This window comes from Pseudonaja textilis, chromosome 2 (assembly GCF_049901715.1).
Source record: "Pseudonaja textilis isolate UNSWEBS1 chromosome 2, rPseTex1.2, whole genome shotgun sequence".
Classification (NCBI taxonomy): Eukaryota; Metazoa; Chordata; class Lepidosauria; order Squamata; family Elapidae; genus Pseudonaja; species Pseudonaja textilis.
In genome coordinates, this window is record NC_141991.1 from 120,343,883 (window position 1) to 120,367,099 (window position 23,217).

General features: G+C 39.9%; 1 protein-coding gene across 2 annotated transcripts in view; it reads left to right on the forward strand.

Moving 5' to 3' along the window:
• The window catches only part of PECAM1 (platelet and endothelial cell adhesion molecule 1), a 67,772-nt gene that overhangs the window by 17,521 nt on the left and 27,034 nt on the right, over positions 1–23,217 (forward strand). For both annotated transcript variants that reach the window (XM_026711076.2, XM_087925076.1), the window contains exons 3-9: positions 4,334–4,627; positions 5,770–6,075; positions 9,276–9,545; positions 13,722–13,970; positions 15,300–15,581; positions 16,183–16,464; positions 20,151–20,258. In XM_026711076.2, the coding sequence (XP_026566861.2) occupies positions 4,334–4,627; positions 5,770–6,075; positions 9,276–9,545; positions 13,722–13,970; positions 15,300–15,581; positions 16,183–16,464; positions 20,151–20,258 (1,791 nt within the window). The remainder of the gene's footprint in view (positions 1–4,333; positions 4,628–5,769; positions 6,076–9,275; positions 9,546–13,721; positions 13,971–15,299; positions 15,582–16,182; positions 16,465–20,150; positions 20,259–23,217) is intronic.

The following is a 23,217-nucleotide window of genomic DNA, read 5'->3' on the forward strand; positions in this document are numbered from 1 at the left end:
AAACAGAAACGGGGCCAGATAGGGAGATTTTCTAAAGTTAATAAATCATTGCTTTGGGTATGCATAGAGTCCTGATTGGGTTAAAAATAAGATTAGAATAAAAATTCTTGCACGTTGAAGCAGGAATGGGGATATCAATAAAAATAAAATTTACATTCCTTCAATATACCTGAGACAGCATTCCAAAAAAAAGCTGAATTTGACCCTTTTGCCCAAATTTCCAAGTCCGACCATAATTTAGTTCTAAAGGAAGCCTTCTTTGATGCTATCAATTTCTTATAATCACACCTAATTTTCAACATGTTGCTATAGTTTTTTGAGGTGGGACATTGCTGAACCCTACGCATTGCAGCTCTCAAATATTTTCTACTGTACGAACAGTCAGAATCAAACCAGCTAACTGCAACTTGTTGGCGGTTTCTTATCGGAAGTTTGACAGTAAGAAATTTCTTCAATGAATGACATAGATCATCATAATGGGCCATAATATTATCTGAGCCTGAAGATGAATGAGAAATTAAGCTTCTCCAGATCTGAGGTTGTGCAGAATCCAAAAAAATAGATAATGCCACAGTATCAGCTTTGGCCCATTTGAGTTTTCTATCCAGTCTCACTTACAGGTTTGCAAAAAAACGTTTTGCCACAAGGTGAGTTTCTCCGTATATCTGAACTGCCTTGAAATAAAACTGAAATTGGTTGGTGATCACTACCTTTCCTCACATGGACTTGTATACCTGCAAACCTCTCAAGCTTATCTCTTGAAACACATGTATAATCTAGAAAGCTACTGGAGTTACTTGAGTGATAAGTAAAAGGATATATAAAACTATAGTCCTTACCTCCTATAATATAGAGATTACAATTATAAATCATAGAAACCAATTGTGTACCTGCAATATTTCTTTTATAATCACTAGAATGCCAGGGAGGAATAGATAGTAAATAATCCTCAGGAATAACACCAGAATAAACAAAGTTATGTAAAGATGCCCCTACCCTGGCATTAAAATCTCCTGCCAAAACTATAGTAACGTTAGGATGTTGGACATTTAATTTTAGAACTGTCTCTTCCAAATTTGCCCGGATATTAGGTGTATAATAAGGGGTGGAGTGAGGAGGGATATATATATTCAGCAATATCAATCTGAAAGAACCATAGAAGAACTTGACAATTAAATGTGAAGCAGAAGCATCACCAAAACCGAGCTTCTGGGCTTGCCAGCCCAACTCTGCTTTGGCTAAAATTGACAAGCCTCCAGAGGCCCTTCCTTTAGTCTTAGATTTAACTGCAGGAATAGACCACGAATCAAAGCCAGGCAGGTGGATCTGTTCTTCATCCGTGGTCAGCCAGGTCTCCTGAAGGGCTATAAGATCAAAATTTATAAAAAAAAATCCTCCAAGTCACCATCCATGGCTCTGGCTTTCCAGCCAGCAATATTCCAGGACAATAGGTGAAAATAATCTACTTGCTTGTCATTTGTCATTATAGGGAGGGAATTAATGTGAGCATTGGGAGGGACAGCAACATTTTCCAGTCATTCCACAGGAGTAATATTATCCAAGATTCCCTCAGAGTCAAAAGAGACACACTGGTTTGTTCGGTATTTGCCTTCACTACTACCAAATTGGTAAACAGACTCCAAATGCTTCTGAGGGCCAACAGCCTGTTGCAAAGGTATCATTGTAGGTTGGCCCAGTGGAATAGTGTCCGAGACCAAAGGGAGTAGCAACGAGCAGGTGGGAACCTCCTTATGACCCAGTTCAACACCTACTCCAAAGTCATCTTCTATTTGTTGTTCTATTTGTTGTTCCACAGTAATTGAGCAACCACTCCTTCTCGCCTGTACACCTCTTTTACAGAGTTATTATTTGCAGCATCTATATGAAGAGGAATTTCATCAGAATTCTCAGAAAGAGCATTAATAACATCTGCAACCGGGATAGCAAATTCTATGGGAGGTTTTGCAGCTTTACGTGGGAGGTTGATTTTTCAAGTTGCCACTTCTCAAGGGTGCGGGAGAGATAACATCCTTAAACAGTTTTAAAATTGTTGCAATTAGGCTCACGGAAAGCAGTGCTCTTCTTGCCAATATGAGTTATTAAAGGACTAATACCCTCCTTAGTAAACACGCAAATAGGAAAAATTCCAAATTCACTAAGGAAGGAATTCATTTTGAACAGCATACTGGCTATAGTGGGTTGTTTAAAAGTCAGCAAAATATGTTTAAAAGCCCCTCTGGAGGGAAGCCATTCCACCCTCTGCAAATCTACCAACTGCCTTTCACAGGGAAGAAGCTGGCTAAGGGAAAGAATAACCGCATTTCTAAATCCCGACTTCTCTTTATTCATTTGGTTATTTAAACTTCGTAAGGTAATCTGATGCTGCTGTAGATAAAAGTTAAAACTTGTGTGCTTTTTATCCAAGACTTCTTGGGAGAGAGAACCTTGCTTAGCATGCACCTCTAGATGAGGGAGTAGATCACATGACAATTTTTTTGTACTTTTAGTGAAACCCAAGTTAGGGTCCACCTTTGGATCAGCAAACTTAACAGTTGATTCTTTTAATGAGTCCACTTTTTTGTTGACCTCAGTTAAAAGCTCAAAAGTAGTCAGTACATACATTGCCTAGACATAAAATCAAAAAAGTTTTTATTTTGTAATTTCCCATACTCTTGTTGCAACAAACCTTCAGCGGCAACACCAACATGATGTTTGAAAGAGGGAAGACTCCCCTGATAAAGAAGCAGAAATGTCCGGAAGCTGTGAGCTCTCTACCTCAGCTTGTAAGTCCCATTCCAGTGGATCGTATCTGTTAGAAAGGCTAATAAGTGAGGATGATAATTTATTACTTATGGCCGTTGACTGAATATCATTTAAAAAGTCATCCATTTTAAGTTGTTTGGTAGGGTTGCATAAGGACTGTGTAGCTGAAAGAGGACATTCCCTCTTCCGTTTCCCATTGCTCATGGTGGGCCCCTCGCTTATCTACACATGCTCACAGATGAGTCACCTTTAAAACAATGGCAGCCACCAAGGCAGGCGAGAAAGAAGGGAACATCTGTTGAAGGAGCCGACTTTCCTACTGATTAACTTGAGCTGCTCATTGTTGATCTCTCTCCTCGGAAGATTAAGCTGCACTGTGCCTCACAGCTTACTAGACTAAATTGGTTACCTATCATGGACCATTCTGTACTTGTTATTGGCAGTTGGACTGTTTTTAGCACTTGGTGCAAGGGTTAATTTAGTATAATTTTAAGAAAATGCAAATGAAAACAGCCAAATTTTTGTTACTTTCCTTTTTATTCTGGATGGAATCCAGTCAAGCTCTTCTGGTAATGGAACTGCTTCCTTCAGTGGAAGCAGGGCATCAGGCCAGGTTGTGTGGTGAGCCTTTTTTGGTATTCTGTGAATGCACTAGGTGATTTTGTGTTTGTGTGTGTGACAGAGAGAGAGAGAGAGAAGGGGGAGAGGGAGGGAGGGAGGGAGAGTCTCGCTCCTATTGTCTTTATGCCTAATGCAGAACTAGAAGTCACTGTCTCCTGGTTTCTAGCCTAGTGCCTTAACCACTAGACCAAATGAGCTCTTTTTAATTGCTCTCAACGTGCTTTTGTTGTTTGATCTCAGGTTATTTTATTGTTTATATCAAGTATGAGTGGGTGATCTTATATACTAAAGTTAAGAAATAAATGAAAACAAATAACATAATAAGAAGATGGATGATTGGGGGAAGAAGACTTTTCCCATGCAGTCTTCCAAGACCACCTGAGCAGATTTGGGGGGATATCCTCAAATGCTGCAGCAGAAGAGGAAAGGAGTAGAGTGAGGAGAAAAGCTTATGACGTATCATATCAGCCAAAGAGTGTATCATCCATCAATTTCCATACCATACCAACCTCCTATTGGTTCACTATCATTCCTCACTGATGAGGGTTGGTTCACTATCATTCCTCACTGATGAGGGACAGCCCCCTTGGATTGCTCAGGTTTTCTCTTTTATTAACCCCTCAGTTTTGCTCTCAAGAAAGTTGTTCCATCAACTGAAACAATCCTTCTGTGATAAAAATAAGGCTGGATATTTAGAAACATCAAATGAAAGATGACTAACATCTTACACAATGACCTAGTACAGTCTTTGCAATCTAATATGCTTTGGACTACAAGTCTATCATCTTTACTCAGTTTAAGAATGTATCAAATAAATCCAACTCAAAGTATACAATCATGTAATTTTTTGATTAATCAAATCAAGCCTATTCTTGATTTAATTAATTAAAAAAGTCATAAGAAATCCAATCCTGAAATTAATATCATGAACATTTCTCTTCTTTTCCAGTGTTCACTATCAATAAAGTTTCACTCCAGGCTTTTCCACAAAACGAAATACACAAAGGAGTACCACTCATCCTCAACTGTTCTGTGGATATTAGCAAGAATGAACATTTCCGACTGAATTACACGTTTTCATTTTTCAAGGATGGTGAGCTTCTGTTCACTAACACAGTTGAACAAGATAGCGCCCAGTATACAATCTCACGGGCTAGATTTTCTTCTTCAGGACAATATGAATGTTCATTAAGTGTTGAGGAGAAAAAAAAATTCAGTGACCCTTTGATCATTAAAGTTGAAGGTAGGTATCTCTTTATACTTTGAAGAAACAACTCAGGTATTAAAATTGTTCTTTATAGATAGGAAAGATTAAACACAAAATTTCCTTGTATTTTTACCACAGTGCTTTTTTCTAATCTTTCTTTCTTTCTTTCTTTCTTTCTTTCTTTCTTTCTTTCTTTCTTTCTTTCTTTCTTTCTTTTTCTTTTCTTTTCTTTTCTTTTCTTTTCTTTTCTTTTCTTTTCTTTCTGCTTATTCCAGAAAATCTTTTTGTGTTATTTTTCATTTTCTTTACTTAACATATTTTAGCCTTTTTCGTGGAAAGCACCCAGCTTTATCACTTGTGTCTCATGTTTTTCATAGTCACATCTTCCTGGTATTTTTCCGTGGATGTAGCTTCTCTTGTGTAAAATTCTATCTGGACTGCAGATTTTTATTCAGTTGTTTTTTTTTAAAATCCTTTTACTCTACCATTTAGTGTTACAAATTTCCAAAGCAACAAAACAGTCTTTCCCAAGTCTGTACTACGAGGAAGAAATCCAAAGAGGTTTTGCAACACTTGTGGCATTTGGCTCTAATCCATAAAGAAACCATGACATACAAAATGGCTTTCTTTAGGTGATCCTTTTCCCAAAGAAAGTGGCACTTTTTTTACTTTATCAAAAAGATCTCTCTGTCAGTTGCTATTTGCCTCTTTGGGTTATTTTTTTTCCTCCTGCCTTTATTATTTTTATAAATAACTCATACCTAATGTTCCTTTCTCCTCCTATTTTCCTCACAGCAACAACCCTGTGAGGCTAGTTGGGCTGAGAAAGAGACTGACTGCCCCAAAGTCATCCAGCTGGCTTTTGATGTCCAAAGTGGCACTAGAATTTATGATTCTTTGGTTTCTAGCCCTGTGCCTTAACCAGCATGGCTCTCTAGTTTGTTACAACTTATCATAACTTATAACAACAACTTCAAGAAAAAAAGAACTTTAGAAGAAGATCCTTTGGAAGAAAGATCCTAGGTTTTCCTTTTTTTTTCAGAGCTTGAAAAAAACAGCCTGAACTTGAGATTTTTCCTGTATTGACACATAAAAATCCCAAGATCAAGCTGAAATGATTTTCAGCTTGTCACTTGCAAAGATATATTTTAATTCATGAATGCTTCTCTATTTTGAAGGCATAATGAAGCCGGAATTGAGTGTCCTGAAAACAGAAGTGATGGAAGGTGAAAATGTACTTTTACGCTGTGAACTGCCAGAAGAAAAGCCACCTTTATTTTTCACATTTTATAAAACTAAACAGTCTGCAAATGGAGTTGTACATGACAGAAAACGAATATCGAAAGTTGAAAACTTTGTTGAGTTAGAATTTCCCATTGATGCCGGAGACAGTATTTTAAATTTTGAATGTGCTGTCCAGATGAATTTAGTGACAGGATCTCAAGCTTCAGGGCGCAGTAACCGAACAATAGTCACAGTTTCAGGTAAGTTAGTCAGACTTTTACTTTCAAAATTAATAAGCAAAATTATGCCTTTTGATTTTGTTTAAAAAATGCTGCAGACTGAGTTGTAAATTCTCATTATCCCAGATAAACACATTCTCATGGTAAACCCAACCAGCCTTAATATATTCTCTTCTACATTTTTTTTACACTTTAAGGAATCACTTAGTAATGGTTCTTTCTACATATGTCTTGGCAACTTGGCTTTTAGGAACTAACTTGAAAGTCAAATCGATGAAATATTCTTAAATGTCAAATCAATGAAATATCCTTAAATATTTCTAAAAGTTAAATAAACAAAATATTCCTAAAATCAATGAAATATTCCTAAAAGTGAAACCTATGAATGATCTCAGTTCTCTAGGTGATATTGTGTCAGGGAATTGTGCAACAGCTGTCCAGATAAAGTTGGGGACACTAACACAAACTTGCAGTGTTTTATATATATAAATATATTTATCATTCAAATTTATAGCAGTCTTTGTCATCATCCAGAAAAAAAAAAACTCAAGATAGTCAGGAACACAGGAGCATCATGGGGTAAATTAAACATTATACAAAGCACACAGAAGAAAAAAAGGAGGGAAAAAGGGGAAACTCCCCTTTTAAACTTGCAGCAACCAATCATAGCATAGATTGCCTCATGCATGAGTCAGCACTCTCTAATTAATTACAACTCTGTTTTCTGGCCAATTGTACACTTTACTGTTCCTGCTACTAAATTAAATATCCTAACATATTGAGAAATAATTGCTATGTCAGATGGATCTTTGAATCAGCAGGGCGGTTTTCAAATTGTCAGAGATATTCCAAGCATGTTAGCTAACTCATGATTGAAAGTACAAGAACTGCCGAAAGCACTGGTTCTGGATTATCCCTGATGCTGGCAGTCATATATTTTAAAATAAATTAAAGGTTTTTGTTAAATTCCTCCATGGTTCATAAAAGAGTTTTGCACAGAACTAAATGTAAGTAAATGTAACTAGTATATAAGTCCTCAAAGATCACTACAGAAAATAAAATAACCATTAGTCTTGTGACACTTCGTTTGTACAACTTTGTCTATTGTTTTTCCAGAGAAAGTAATACTATGTATGCATCTTTCTATCCTTCTGCAGTTTTATGGGTTTTTTTTGCATGGATCAGCTGATTAATATATGCTGTGATAAGAACGTCACCATTTTTAACCCAGGGAAAATAAAGGACATTGCACACCACCACAGTTTTCATTCCAACAACTGTTTTCAGCCATTCCACAATTGCTCTTGTTACTGATGTGAGGCTTGAAAGCATCTCATGAGCTCATGGATTTGTCCTCAAATTGACCAATGGGCAGCACCGCAAGTACTCAGCTATGCTAAGGGTAGGGTGATATCTTTAGAAATCAGTAAGCAGAACAAGGCAAGAATGCCCAGTAGGTCTGCATCCACCCCAAAGTTCCAAAATCCATGCTGCTCAATTGTCTCTACAGTCACTTTTTTTTTGGCACCCCAAAAGAATGAGGAGTTAACTGGCTATACTGCCTTATAGACACAACCACATGTGTTTTTGTGGGTGCAGAGCTTAATCTAGAAGTAGTGGAGATGTTGCCGTTAGGGAAACCCAACTCAAATATTTCATCACAATTACTTTGCTAAAGTCTGTTCATCATCATGAAGGAGCAGAGATGAAATTTTATTAAAAGGTCTTAATGCAATTTATTCTCGGCTGAACAGACATACTTATTTCTTAGAACATTGTGTATGTTCCTTAATAATCTCCCCAGCGTGAGAATAAATTCAACAGGGGTACAGAATTATATTATGAATGGTCTTTTTTGTTTAGGCCCATGCAGTGCTCTGGATTTAAAGATAAAAAACTGCTTTAGATCATTATTTGACCTAGCAGTGTGTGTGTGTGTGTGTGTGTGTGTGTGAGAGAGAGAGAGAGATTATCCCTTGTTCCTTTTGTATATGGGTCAATCTTGCATGCATGTACAAAGGAGTAGGGCAAGGCTTTCATTACACAATTGAAATTACCATCTCATGCCCACCTCCAAACATGCCATTGGACACCAAGTACTTAAATCAAATGTATATTTTCCCAGAGCCTCAACAATTCCAAGAAATAAATAATAACACAGCCCGACTAACTATAAGTAATCATTGTTTTTACTTTGTATAGTTTATTTAATTTTTACTTTTATCTTTCCCACCCTTCCCTTTCCTCAGATTCCTTTATATGGATAATATTACATATATCTAAAGAAGTGGACCATAGTCAATGACATCTTAAATTCTTAGTTAGCTTATAAGGTGTGTGAGAAGTTTTATATCCGAATATACCGTATTTTATTCTTTATACTGTTTCCATCTTCCCCTCAAAATATTATCAGAGGTGGAATTCAGCAGGTTCTGACAAGTTCTCCAATTTCTGGTGGAAATTTTGTGTAGTTCAGAGAACCGGCAAATACCACTTCTGACTGGAGATTTTACAGTATCCTTCCCCTGCCACGCCCACCAAGCCACGCCCACAGAACCGGTAGTAAAAAAAAAATTAATCCTACCACTGGGTCACATCATACCACAGAACTGGTATGGTAGTAAAAAAAAATTGAATCCCATCACTGTCTACAATGGTCTGAGAATCAGTGTCTCCCACTAGATAATTAACAGTCAAGCTGAAATTAAGTTAATCAGCTAAAATTAGCAACTTCCTCAAACAAGTTACCTAGACCTAATCCACATATCAAAAGATAAGATCTACAAACACAATAGAGTTAAGTAAATTAGGTCTCCCAGAGGAGCTCCATATTCACAAGAATAAACATACGAACACACGCATACACACATACATGCCCCTCAAGTGTCATCCTAGAATCAGCCCATGACACCTGGACAAGCTGCCCCTATAAAATTCCACTGTTGTACCCCATTTCTCTGCAGCTTTCCCTTAAATGCAAACTGTTTTGCTTTTAGGAATAAATATTTATTCTTTCCTCATAGCTGCCCGGATCTCATTTTTATTTATTCTTACGCAGCCACAGCTTGAGTTGGAACCCCAAATTATTTTTCTGACAGCTGCCACAAGGCCCAGGCTTAGGTTTTTGCTTTAGAGGAGTAATGTAGTGACCTCTCTGGAATCTTTCCATGTGCCGTTTTGTGTTTTTTTAAATTATCATAGATTTCCTTCTTTTTTGGCAGAACCATTTTCTGTTCCTAAAATAACCATCGACCCACCACAGAATATTACCGAAGGGGATAAGATTTGTATAACATGTTCAACTGTCCTACTTCGCCAGGATCAAACTGAAATTATCTTGCAGAAAAATAAAACAATTCTGAATAGCACAAAGGGCAGAGAGACCCTAACATATTGCAAGATAGTCAAGTTGGAAGACAATGGCAATTATATTTGCACAGTGGAGCATGGAAGTGTATCTAAAACCTCTAAAGAAGAACTTGTGGTGACTGGTAAGAGATTTTTCCATCTTGCTTTAATAACATGGCCTGATTTTAGTCTATGTTTTCATTAATTATGGAGTGGAATATTTACTTTTTCAAGATATGAATTTATCGTATGGATGAATTCTAGTCAGAGCGGTCTCATGATGTCCTATGATGTCTTTCACACTTTGTGAAGCTGTTTCAGGCGAACCCAGCAAAATATAAGGGAGTATCTAAACACATATGCCTTTCCTTTCCTCAAGTTTTAAGTACAGCAGGATTGGGGATTCATATATCATAGTTCTGGAAACAAACACAGAAGGTGTTGCATGTTTTTAGGCAAGCTGTAGGATATGAAGACAATGTTGCCTTGCCTAAGAATAAGGCAGCCGAGTCCTTCAGCCCACCATCATGAATCCACTTAAAACTTGGGAAGGGCACAGTAGACAATAAGATTAATCAGGAGCACTTTTCAAACTCAGAAATAGCATTCAGGAGGATGCTTTTGAGACATCTTATGGAGTCTGTGGGCAAATATGAATTACTCTAATGTAATGCATTCCTTAAAATTCCTTCAACTAAACACAGAGCTTTCCTTCTATGATAGGGTAGCATTACAGTACAGGTAATCTTTGATTTACAACTTACAATTCATTTAGTGATCATTTGAAGTTATAACTGTGGAAAATAACAAAGGGTTGTTTTGGTATCAGAGATAATTTAACATTTTTAAGTACATGTACTTAGAAAAGTAACGTGCCTTAGAATAACAAGGAAGAGTAGTTAGAAGAATAGGAAATGTTTGCAATCTTAGAAAGAATAGCTAGGTGATAGAAACATGTCAGCTAACAGTTTAACCATAAGAGCTTACAGAGAAGCATAGGCTAAAGAATCTAACTACTTATTTCAGTTTCTTGTACCAATGCAAATGGGTTCCAAGAAAGCAGGACCTGTGGGCTACTGGTAGGTGAAATTGTACACATTCACTGCTAAAAGCAAACAAGCGGTAAGGGAATTAAGTAGAGGGTGATGGAGGGATATAAACAGGGAGGGAATTCAGGTGGGTGAAACAGGCATTCCGGAATGGTCGTGAACCTTATGGCCCTTGTCAAATGGGGAAAACAAGGGAGGGACTTGAGCTTTGGGCTGAGGGAATAAAATGCTGCTGGAATCTGTCTTTGGGTGTGCTTTACTTTGCTAGCCACCCAAGAACATATTTTTCAATAAACTTTTTGCTGCTTCACTCACTTTGTCAAATCTCTGAGTGGTGACTATAGGATCCAATTAACAACTGCATGATTTGCTTAACAACTATGGCAAAAAAGTTGAAAATGGGGCAAAACTCATTTAACAACTGCCTTGCTTAACAATGGAAATTTTGGGCTCAGTTGTGGTTGTACGTTAAGGACTACTTTTTAAAGTGAATGAGTATTGTAATCCTTGTAGTTTAACGTATTTTAAGATTTACATTTATGTCTTTTTCAGCAATGTGCTATTATTTTTTATGATTTCTCTTATTGTTTCCATTGTACCGTGGATGTCTTTTTAGAAGAGTACCTAAACATTAATCCAAACTTCCGGGAAGAAACGAAAGCCACCTTCCAGTCATTCGGCAGCGAGCAAGTGAACAAACAAGTGCATTTAGTGTTCTTAGAAGCGAAAGTGAATCATCCAGAGTTTCCTGACAGTGACAGGAAAAATTAGACCCAGAGCAAAATGCTGAAAGGGTGGTGTTGGGGCCAGTATCACCCATGCATGAAATTTAAATAACAATTTTGTACGCTTTGTAAAAAGTGCCAGTTATCTAAGTTAAAAGGCAGTGATGCATTATAATATAATAACATTTATATTTCCAGATTCTGAAAAACAAATCTGTTAAAATTCTGAACTTAAGCCAATAATAGAGAGACCTGCTATCTTTACTATGTCAAGGATTTGAGGCTTTGCCTGGGGGCTGCATGGCTACTATGAGTGATGCACAGAGAATACTGACATAAATAGGCCCTTTTACATAGCAGGAAACCCATGGACTGAATAGTTCCTTTCAACAGATTGTCCTTCTCCCGTTATATCTGCAAACTTGAGAATGGCAAATTTCTGTTGGGCAATTAAGCTTGTTTTCGCTATTAAAAACAGAAAAAGGCAGCTCAGTTTTGTAAGCTGCCAAGAATCACTGAATTGTGGCAGGTCATACATTTCATAGATGAATGTGCAGTTCGTGCCTGGGGTACTAAGACTTGATATCCCATGCATTATGTACTGATAAGGAAGAGGCTTTGTACATTGCAGTTATTATAGTTAACCTCTTCCTTTCATCTCTACAATCACCTTACAAATTCCTCCTCACTATAATTCCAATGATGATGATGAAATGTTATCCATTCAATCGTGTCCAATTCTTGGTGATGCTATGAACCATGTCTCTCCACATCTTCTGATCTTGCATAACTTCTTTGTGTTGTTCTGTGCTCTGGCTGGTGTCAACTTTGATGGTGATAATTCCAGTACTATTAACTTAACATTCCCTGTTGGTTGATGAAGGGAAAATCTATCTATCTATCTATCTATCTATCTATCTATCTATCTATCTATCTATCTATCTATCTATCTATCTATCTATCTGTGTTTGGAACCATTATTCAAGAATTTTGAGCATATGCTCCCACTAGTTATTTTAATGGTTTTTTTATTTTGGGGGTTCTGAAAGGGTAGTGCACATTCTGTAAAACTAACATTTGATGACATATCTTAGTGTGAAGGTGGTAGGTATCTTTACTGGATTGCAACTCGTGCAAGCAAGTATGAGTGTCTCTGGATTTGGACTAGTTCTGGAGTTGTGCCATTGATAACTCTAGAAATATTAGTAACACCCACCCACCCCCGCAGGCAGAGTTAGTGTATAATCTGGGAGTCCTCCTGTACTCATGAGTTCTAATCAAGGAATAGTTGGTAGCTATGCCTAAAACGTAGAAAGGTGAAGTTTTCCTTGTCCAGTCATGTCTGAGTCTAGGGAGCAGTGCTCATCTTCATTTCTTAGCCAAGGAAACCAGCGTTGTCTGAAGACATTTCCCATGGTCATGTGGCCAGCAGTGGTATACGCCAAAAGTGCATGGAATGGTGTTACTGTTCCACTGTCCCACCAAAGTGGTACTTATTAATCTACTCACATTTGCATGCTTTCAAAATGCTAGGTGGGCAGGACATTTGCACAAATCCCATTTTATGTACCAGTTGCACCTTTTCTTGGATCTTCTGGTAGTCTTTCATGCCTTAGTCATTTTCAGATTGAATTACTGCAACACCCTGTCTTGAAAAGCATTTGAATCCTTCAATTGGTCCAGGAAACAATCGACATGCATAGTATTGGGCACATCTCAACTTTGATTTAGACTTGTCCACAACTGAGTGTAGGTATTGACATATATCTGCACTGTGAAGGGGTTGATGGATAAAAGTAGGTTGCAGATAGTTGTAGGTGGGTTGACGTGCATACCTCCCAAATGTCAACTATGTGTTGTGTAGAGATGCATGTCCTTCATGCTGATTGATTGTTCCTGTTGGGAGGCAGGTGGAAGGCAAGTCACATTGTTGTTTGAATGCTCCCTATCCAAAAAACTGGCATTCACAAAAGTATAGTGCAACAGTTATGCCATTGTCTCCAAATAAAAGGCGCAAGTGTTCTCTGACTGTAGTGATGAAGAAGTCTAAACCACGACTAAGTTTGTCTATGCAACTCACTGGTGTAAGGTGCCAGCTATAATTTTTAAGGTCAAATATAGCACAGGGCCGAAACTGCCTCACCCCAGTCATTTCTGACCGTCCCAACAGGGCACATATACTTCAGGTCTCCTCACTGATATAGAGCCATCTTGCAGGAGCCTAGGAGTCACACAATCTCTGTGACCATGCCTATCTTAAGAAACAGTATTTCCCAGCCCAGCCCCAGATCTAAATGTTTCTGACCCACTTGGCCTTTCAGAAGTTTATGAAATCCTGGTTACCCCTCCACAATGAGAGCCAGGTTGTTAGCAGAAGCCGGTATCCATGCTTTTGAGATTGTATTTGTGAAGTGCTTTGACTACTGCTTTATATTGGTTATTTGCTTAAGATGGGTAGCTGTATAAATTTTCTAAATAAACAAATATCTTCAAACTCCCCTTCTCGTTCCAGATCAGTAATTTATGCTCTCTCGTTATTTTGCAGAACTGTTTTCCAAACCAATGTTAGTGGTTAATAAAACCAAGTGGGACGAAAACAGCATCGTACAAATTCAGTGTCAAGTGAATGGCCCAATGCCGATCAGTCTCTCGCTCATAAAGGACAACAAAATATTGATAAACTCCAACATTTACACGGCTCAACTCCGCGTATCTGACAGTGGAATCTATATGTGTAGAGCAGAGATAAACAACATTTCCAAGGAAAGTGACCCAGTATTTCTCCACATTTACGGTAGGTTGATTTAAAGATGTGAAGCCCTCTGTTTTTATTTCTGCCTTCTCCAACCTGGAGCTCTTCTAGATATCAATAAAGGAGAATATTTGTAGTTCAGGGTTGAAATGAGGGTTCCTTGGTGCTCTCTGACCTTGCTTGTTTTCTTGCAGATGTTTCATTACCCAAATTAGGTAACATCATGATGTTTGGGTAATGAAATGTCTGCAAGGAAACAAGCAAGGTCAGAGAGCACCAAGGAACCCTCTTCTAGATATGCTGAGAGTCGGGACAGCTTGGAAATCTTGGAAATCTTAGCTGGCATGTCCAATGCGTTTGGAAAAGCCAAGGCTAAGGAAGGCTTTCTTATCTGATAAATTGGAAACCTTTATACGCTTGAATGCAAACCTTTCTGTAACTTTATGGTACAGGTAACCCCCAACTTATGATCAGTTGCTTAGTGACCATTCAAAGTTATGATGGACCTTTAAAAATTATTTAGGACCTGGTTCCAAAGTTCCAACAACTCCCCCCCCCCGGGGACAGGCAGTCACATGACCCTTTTTGACCCATTCTTCAACTATCCCACATTTACAGCTGTTTGCGGTGCACCATGGTCATGTGACCAAGCTTTACGACAGTGTGTGATTACTCATGTTTCATTAAATGAATCAGCTCATATCTGTGTCCTGTGGTAGTGCATTTTTGTTCTGTGCTATTTTCATAAAGAATACAGTAATCCTCGACTTACGGCACAATTGTAGTGAAGTGAGACATTTATTAAATGAATTTTAACTTTACGACCTTCCTTGCCACAACTGTTGAGTGAATCACTGCAGTTGATCAGTTTGTAACTCAGTTGTTAAGTGAATCTGGCTTCTCTGTTGATTTTGCTTGTCAGAAGGTCTCAAAAGGGGATCACATGATCTTGGGACACAGCAATGGTCATAAGTATGAACCAGCTGCCAAGCATCTGAATTTTGATCACGGGGAGGCTGCAAAGGTCAAAACTGAGAAAAACAGTCCTATTTTTCAGTGCCTTTGTGACTTTGAATGGTTACTAAATGAGCTGTTGTAAGTCAAGGACTACCTGTATTTCTGAATAAGGATAGACTGCACTTCCCCTCACCATTGTGTGTGGCTTTCTTTCTGCATTTTCATTTCCCATTTTAGGAATTAACTGCTGTGCAATGAAACAGGGTTGTTTTATTCTTTCAACTGCAATAATCTCCTAATGTGTGAGATAGGCGGCAAATAAATTTAGTTAGTTAGTTAGCCAGTCAGTCAGTCAGTCAGTCAGTCAGTCAGTCAGTCAGTCAATCAATTGATAATACTCTTATTTCTTTCCAGCTCCAGTTTCTCTGCCTGTCCTTTCTCAACCATTTTCCCAAGTAGGTGTTCTGGATAAGTTCTTTGTCTTACAATGCTACTCAAAGTTTGGGACTCTGCCTATAACATACTCCCTTTACAGAGGGAATATATATATCAGGAAGATTGTGACTGAACAAAATGTGCCAGCAAACTTTACAGTCAAAGCGACTAGCATCCAAGAATCTGGACAATACAGGTGCCATGCTAACAATGGCCACTCTCTTTCACAACAAAGCAACAGGATAAATGTCACAATAATAGGTAACTATTTAGTATGCTTGTTTTTTTGAAGATTGGCAAAAATTGCTGTTTGTCTGAATCTGAATATATCTGAAGGGTGCTAGGTTGGGAAAACTGATCTGTGGAAAACATTGATTTCATAAGGTTCCTTTGAAAAATCTTAGAACTCTTATGTTGCTATTTTTTAAAAAGATCCTAATATAGACAGGATTTCCTTGCCTTTGTATGCTGTCTGGAAATGGATTCCATTAGAGATGACAGAGTTTTATGTTCACCTACAGCAATTCTATTTTTTTTACACATAAGCCCAATTCCCAGCCAATTTGGTCTAGTGGTGAAAGCACCAGAGTAGAAAGCGGGAGAGCCTGAGTTATAATCCTGTTTTAGGCATGAAAGCCCTCTGGGTGACTATGGGCCAAGCCATCTTACAGGGTTGTTGTTGTGGGGGAAATAGGAAGATAAAAGTATGTTGGAATATATTTGCTGTCTTGAATTGTTTGTACACATTATAAAAGCAGGATACTAAATAAATAAATAAATAAAAACAGTTGGGAAGGATTGGGACCTTTGCTAACCCAGTTTAACCTGCTGCTGACTTTTGTCCATCTACTTTCATCCACAGCTCCTGTTGCTAATATAACTTTTAAAAGAGAACCAGAGGAGAACATAGAAGATGGCAATGGACTCGTATTTTTCTGCTCAGTTGCATCAGGATCCTTCCCTATTGAGTTCCACTTTTTTAAAGAAAATGATGGCAAATCCTTACATCAGGTCATAGAAAAGAACAAAAGGGTAGTTTCTTGGGCGAAGGAAAGCTTCACAAGCCAGGATGAAGGGAGTTACTTCTGCAGAGCTGACAACCAAGCAAAATCTTTTGTGGAAAGCCAGAAGGTCCTAGTCAAGGGTATGTCCTGCTCCTGAGCACAGAAGACAAAGTCTATTGGCCCTGCCTTCTGTTCTTGATCACGATGGGGAGGAACACGCGTTGTGTCATCATGACACAAGGTGTAGATATTGCATTTGATGAGGTTAAATTTCACCTCCAAGAAGTACTAAGAACCGCTTCTTAGTACAAGGATTCAAAAGAAAGAATTGGTGTATTGTGCACCACAAGAGGATAAGGGATAATTTTTCTGCATTTCTGAAAACATTTTCTTAGAACAATCTTTCAGATTTTGTTCTATACAGTTCGTTTTAGTGACTATTCAAAGTTACAATGGCACTGAAAAAAGTGATTTATGATTGTTTTTCACAGTTACGACCATTGCAGCCTCCCCATGGTCATGTGACCAAGATTCAGATGCTTGGAATTGGCTCATATTTATGACCATTGCTGTGTCCCAAAGGTCATGTGATCCCCTTTTGTGATCTGACAAGCAAACTCAATGAGAAAGCCAGATTCATTTCACAACCTGGTTACTAACTTATCGACTGCAGTGAGCCACTTAATAACTTTGGCAAGAAAGGTCATAAAATGAGGCAAAACTCACTTAACAAATGTCTCATTTAACAACAGAAATTTTGGGCTCCATTGTGGGTGTAAATCGAGGACTACATGTACAATATTGCAGATGCCAGGATGAAACTTAGATAGGATCTAACAGGAAACATGAATTATCCCAGCTTTCAAACAAATGCAGAGGTAGTCCTTGATGTACGACCACAACTGAGCCCAAAATTTCCATTGCTAAACAAGGCAGTTGTTAACTGAGTTTTGAACCATTTTACAACCTTTTTTGCCAAATGTTAAATGCATCACTGCAGTTATTAAGTGAATCACCTGGCTGTTAAGTGAATCTGGCTCCCTCCCCCATTGACTTTGCTTGTCAGATGATGACTGGGAAGGTTGGCAAATGGTGATCACATGACCTCGAGATAGTGCAACTGTCATAAATACATGTACATGCCAGTTGCTAAGAGTTTGAATTTTGATCACATGACCATGAGGATGCTGCAATGGTCGTAAGTGTGAAAAATGGTCGTAAATCACATTTTTCAGTATCACTGTAACTTCAAATGGCCACTAAATGGATGGTTGTAAGTCGAGGACTACCTGTCATGCCTCTTCAGGGTCATAGATAGAGAACAAGTGATGGAACCACACGTACCACATAAAAAAATTGCCCTCTATGGACAAGAGGGGAGAATTTGCACCTTGATGCACATTTTCTCAGTTTGGTGTTAGAAGCTGTTGCCTGTACATCCGGGAATCTAACGTGCCAATGGAAAGAAGCTCGTGTTCTTTCATACCAAGCAGAAGTACAAAGAGAATTCCATTGCACCTACCCTTTATTATGTGGCTTTTCCTCAATATTTTGTCCAATTCTGTGAGAGCAGCGGTGACAAACTCAAGGGTGCTTACACCTGGCCCATGAGGCCATCCTGGAAACAGGGAAGGACTGGCCCATGGTGCTTCTGCCAGAGAAAACAGAGCTTGGGAGGGCTGCACATGGCCCTCCCAGGCTCTGCTTTTGGCTGTGATAGCCTTCTACAGCCCTTTGCCAGAGAAAACTGCTTAATTTCTCCCAATCAAGCAGAAAAAAATAGATGTCCTTTTTGCTAACAAACCAACAAATATATATAGGAATAGTAATGGGGGACTTCAGTTACCCAATTGGAAGTCTTAATTCCGCACCAAGTGAGAAATCGAAGAGGTTCCTAACCAACCTAGCTGACAATTTTGTTGTCCAAAAAGGTAGAGGAGGGAACTAAAGGCAGTGGTGGGATTCAAATAATTTAACAACCAGTTCTCTGCCCTAATGATTGCTTCCAACAACCAGTTCACCAAACTGCTCAGAAAGTTAACAACTGCTTCTCCCGAAGTGGTGCGAACTGGCTGAACCCCACCACTGACTAGAAGGACTTAATTCTTACAAACACAGAAGAAGTGATAGAGGGAGCTGAAACTTGCGGGCAGGAACCTTGGGTGAGAGTGACCATGTCATACCAGAATTCCACATAACGCAAACACAAGCAATAGAACATAATCATACCAAAGTCGGGGCTGAGAGCTGCAGGAGGCTGTCATGGCTGTCGTGGCCAAAAACAGAGCCTCAACGATTGACATCGAGCTGGCCACGCCCTCCCTGGCCATGTCTACCCCAGCCCTCCGAGGTCAAATACAACCCTGATGTGGCCCTCAATGAAAGCGAGTTTGACAGCCCTGTGTTAGAGTAAAATTGCATGGCAGGATCTGCCTGTCCAGCTCCTTCCCATAACAACTCCAAGCGAAGGGATGATACAGGTAGTCCTCAGAATAATAGAATAACAGAGTTGGAAGGGACCTTGGAGGTCTTCTAGTCCAACCCCGTGCTCAGGCAGGAATACCATTTCAGACAAAGGGTTGTCCAATCTCTTCTTAAAAACCTACAGCATTGGCAGCAATTTGTTCCTCTGATTAATTGTTCTAGCTGTCAAACTGTCCTCAACTTACAAAAGTTCATTTACTGACTGTTCAAACTTACAACGGGACTGAAAAAAGTGACTTATGACTGTTTTTCACACTGATGACCTTTGCCGCCTCCCTATGATCATCTGATCAAAATTCAGATTCTTGGCAACTGACTCATATTTATGACCAATGCAGTGTCCCAGGGTCATGTGGTCATTTTTGCGACCTTCTGACAAACCAAGTCAGTTGAGGAAGCCAAATTCATTTAACATCTGAGTTACTAACTTAAGAACTGCAATGATTCACTTAACAGCTATGGCAAGAAAGCTTATAAAATGGAGCAAAACTCACTTAGTATATGCCTCGTTCAGCAGCAAAAATTTTGGGCTCAGTTGTGGTCATAAATCGAAGACTACTTGTAACATTTTTTTTTCAATATTCCTCTATTGGAAACCCCAGGGATTTTCCTCTTTCTAACATAGCTGGAGAGGATTGTGTTTCAGTAGCACCATTTCTGATCACCTTGTTTTGAAGAAGAGGAGTATGGAAACCAGGAAGGGGGAGGTGGAGGGTCAACCTTTTTAAACTCCTATTTTATGCTTTAACTTTGTGCACAAGATTATCAGGACAGTTAAAATAAACTCTAACTTAGTACTATAACTCAGGGGTCCCCAACCACCGGGCCGTGGACCATTTCCTACTGGGCCGCAGGTTTGCTGGGCGTCGCCATCTTGTTTGACGAGAAAGTGCTTCTGGGTGAGCTTTTCCAGTTGGAAAGCAGCGTTTGGGTGCTGAAAGAATCCTCGCTCCTTAGTTTCATCGAAGGGGGGGGCTTCGAACGAAACTAAGGCGCGAGGATTCTTTCAGCACCCAAGGCAAGGCGAGCCAAGCGACTGTCCCGAAGCTGTCCCGAAGTGAAGCCCATCGACAAAGGTACAAAGGAGGAGTTGAAGGTGGCAGGGAGAAGCGGGGGACTGCTGGCTGGCCAGGTCGCTCGGCTCGCCTTGCCTTGTCATGCGTGCTGATGCTGGTACCGGGCCGCGGATCATTTTGTGATGCCGGTACCGGGCCGTGGCACAAAAAAGGTTGGGGGCCACTGCTGTAACTGATCCAGACATAGTGAAGGGTTGACACGGTAAGAAGATATTCTTATGATATTATATGCCTGAATCGTGACCTATTTTTCTCTTAATTTTTAGTTGTCATGGCTTCGTGGAAGAAAGGACTTATTATAACTGCAATCCTCCTGATTTTTCTTGCTGCTATAATTACAATCATTTGGTTGAATTGTCGTTCGAAAGCAAACGGTAAAACCTGCCTTAAAAATCTTTAGTTCTTACTAGATTAGTGAATAGTACAGAAACCTTCTTCTGAACCTTTTGTTATTAGAATTCATGTTGCATTTCCCTTATTAACCCTGATAAAAGGAATAAAAAAAGACCACCTCCACCCACCTCAATCAATACTCTTTTTTTTTCCTAAACTAAATTTGTGCTTCGTTTGTCCTGCATTGGTGCTTCTGCTGATTGGCTGGAAAGTTAAATTTTCAAATGCACGCCAATTTATAGTATTAGTGGATATGTTAGTGAACATAGTGAAAATGTTTATGGAGACTTCTGTTGCAGTATGGGGAAAAACTGAGATGACGGAAGAATTCGTTTGCAAGTTGAAATGGAGAAGAGTATTTGAATTTACAAAATGCAGGCATTTTCTAGGCATTAATCATGAGTTTGCATGCTATACTAATCCTAAATATAGTTGTCTTGGTCCTGGATTAACCCATTTAAGATTATATGTGAAATTGTTCAATATGAGGCATTCAAACAAATTATGGCTTATGGAACATTTGATATTCTTCTCCCAATTCTAAAAAAAAAAAAAAACAATTAGCTACTGTGTTTTTATGTACTGTGTTTGTAAATCCAGGCCCATGTTTTAATATTTTATATCGAAAATGTTTACAACAATAATAAGAACTAATACAAACTGTGGTAGAATAGAGAAAAGGAAAAGGAAAGAAGGAAGGGGAAGAAGAAGGTAGGGTAGGGTAGGAGAGGAAAGGAAAGGAAAGGAAAGGAAAGGAAAGGAAAGGAAAGGAAAGGAAAGAAAAGGAAAGGAAAGGAAAGGAAAGGAAAGGAAAGGAAAGGAAATACTAAAAGTGCAATAAGAAAATAAGTAGAGAAAAGCAGGAAGAAAGAGAAGTGGCTTCCAATGTTCTTCACATCAAGTATAAGTGCAATTATATTTTAACGTCTCTCTCTCTCTCTCTCTCTCTAAAGTCACATATTTTTTTATTTTTATGCAAAACGTTCACAAGGGGTTTCCAGTCACCAATGAATGTAGATATTGTCCTTTCTTTAATTAAAGAACTCTGCAAGGTCTGTCAACCCTATATAGTGAATATTTAGTTCCACGTGACCAGGAAAATTGAATTAATTAATATGTTTAAAAGGGAAAAAACAGTATATTTGAAGATATAAAAAATAATGTTCTAAAAATTTCATTGATCGATTAAAATTTATATCTGGTAGCAAACAGTAATTGAAAATATCTGCTTAGATAGCCCAGGAAACTCTTATATTTTTTAGGATATTTTTGTAGAACTATCCTATTTAAAACTATGTGATTAATTTTTGATTGTCAGTGGAAAGGGAATATTAAGTATGGGAAATAAGAGGCTGAACCAGGGCTTAGTGCAACAAGGTTTATTTACAAGGACTGAACGTGCTTGCTCAGCCTGGAACTGGCTCGCAGCGAACAGCTCAAGGCTGGACCCAGCAGCCTGCTTTTATAGCAGGCTGCTGGGGAAACCCAGCCAATGAGGAGGGGCAGCCGCCCGCAGCGAACGGACCTTGGTGGGAACTTCTTCAAGGTCCAGGGACATAACACCCTTCCCCCAGATGCGAACACGCATAGTCCTTGAGGTATACGGGAGGCTTGTGCTGACGCCCAGAGCGGCGCAACTCTGGTGTGCTGTTCAGTGGATCAGAGTCCGTTGGCGACTGTTGGCTCGATGATGAGTCCCAGTACCACCTCGGTCGGAGTAGGTCCGGGTCAGTAGGGCTGGACGCTGGGAGTGTCCTCACGCCATCTGGCTCGGATGGGTTGGACGCAGGTCGCCGCAGTCATCATTTGGATTCTCTGGTCCGGCTGGAGACGTTAGCAGGTCATCGGAGTCGATGTCGCTGTGTGGAAGTTGCAGCGGACTCTCACCGGTCTGTGCCCCGAGTCGCGGCTGACAAGGGTGCTCCTGGCGTCTCCGAAGCTGGTCCAGATGTCGTCTCCAGACCCGGCCATCTTCCAGCTTAACCCGGCATGATCTGGGTCCTGTGATGGCTACGATTTCTCCTGGGATCCACAATGGGTCGCCAGCGAAGTTTCTCGCGAACACGGGTTCCTGCAAGACAAAATGCCTACTCCCCGATGTGGAAGCGAGAGGAGAGTCAGGGCAGTAATGTGGTGGAGCCTGTCCAATACAGTTCGCAGGCGCCTGCCCATCAGAAGCTCGGCCGGGACTTGTTGGTTACTGTGCAAGGGGTTGAATGCTGGCTTAACAGGAAACAGGATAGTTTGTGGTGCCAGTCATCCTTGTTGAACCTGGCCAGGGCTTCTTTAGTGGTCCTAACAGCTCTCTCTGCTAGCCCATTACTGGCAGGATGAAAGGGGCCGTGAAGATGTGACGAATGCCCAGGTTGGCCGAAAAACGACTGAATTCGGTTGACGCTGAATGGGGACCATTGTCGAAACAATGGAGTCTGGTAGACCGTGCGCTACTTAACAGGCGAGTCAATGCCTTGATGACTGCTTGTGAAGTGGTCGTGGATAGTTGTGCCACATCAATCCACTTTGAGTAAGAGTCTCACCACGAGGAACATTTTGCCATGCAATGGGCCCGCGAGGTCGATGTGAATCCTGGACCAGGGTGCGTTGGCACTTTCCCACTTGGTGGGGGTGGCAATTGAGGGGATGGACGGAAACCTGGCAGGGATGGCAGGAGCTTACCCATTTGTTGATGTCCTCATCAAGGCCGGGCCACCAAATGTAGCTTCGCGCCAACGCCTTCATTCTGACGATGCCAGGGTGGCCTTCGTGGTAACGCCTCCAGCACTCGGGTACGCAGAGATGTCGGGATGACCACCGAGTGCCCCATAGCAGGCAGCCCTGTAAGCTCGACAGTTCCTGTAAGCGGTCTTAAATGGCGTGAATTTAGCTTCAATGTCACTGCCCGGCCACCCCTCCTCACCCAGTCCAGTACCTGGGCGATCG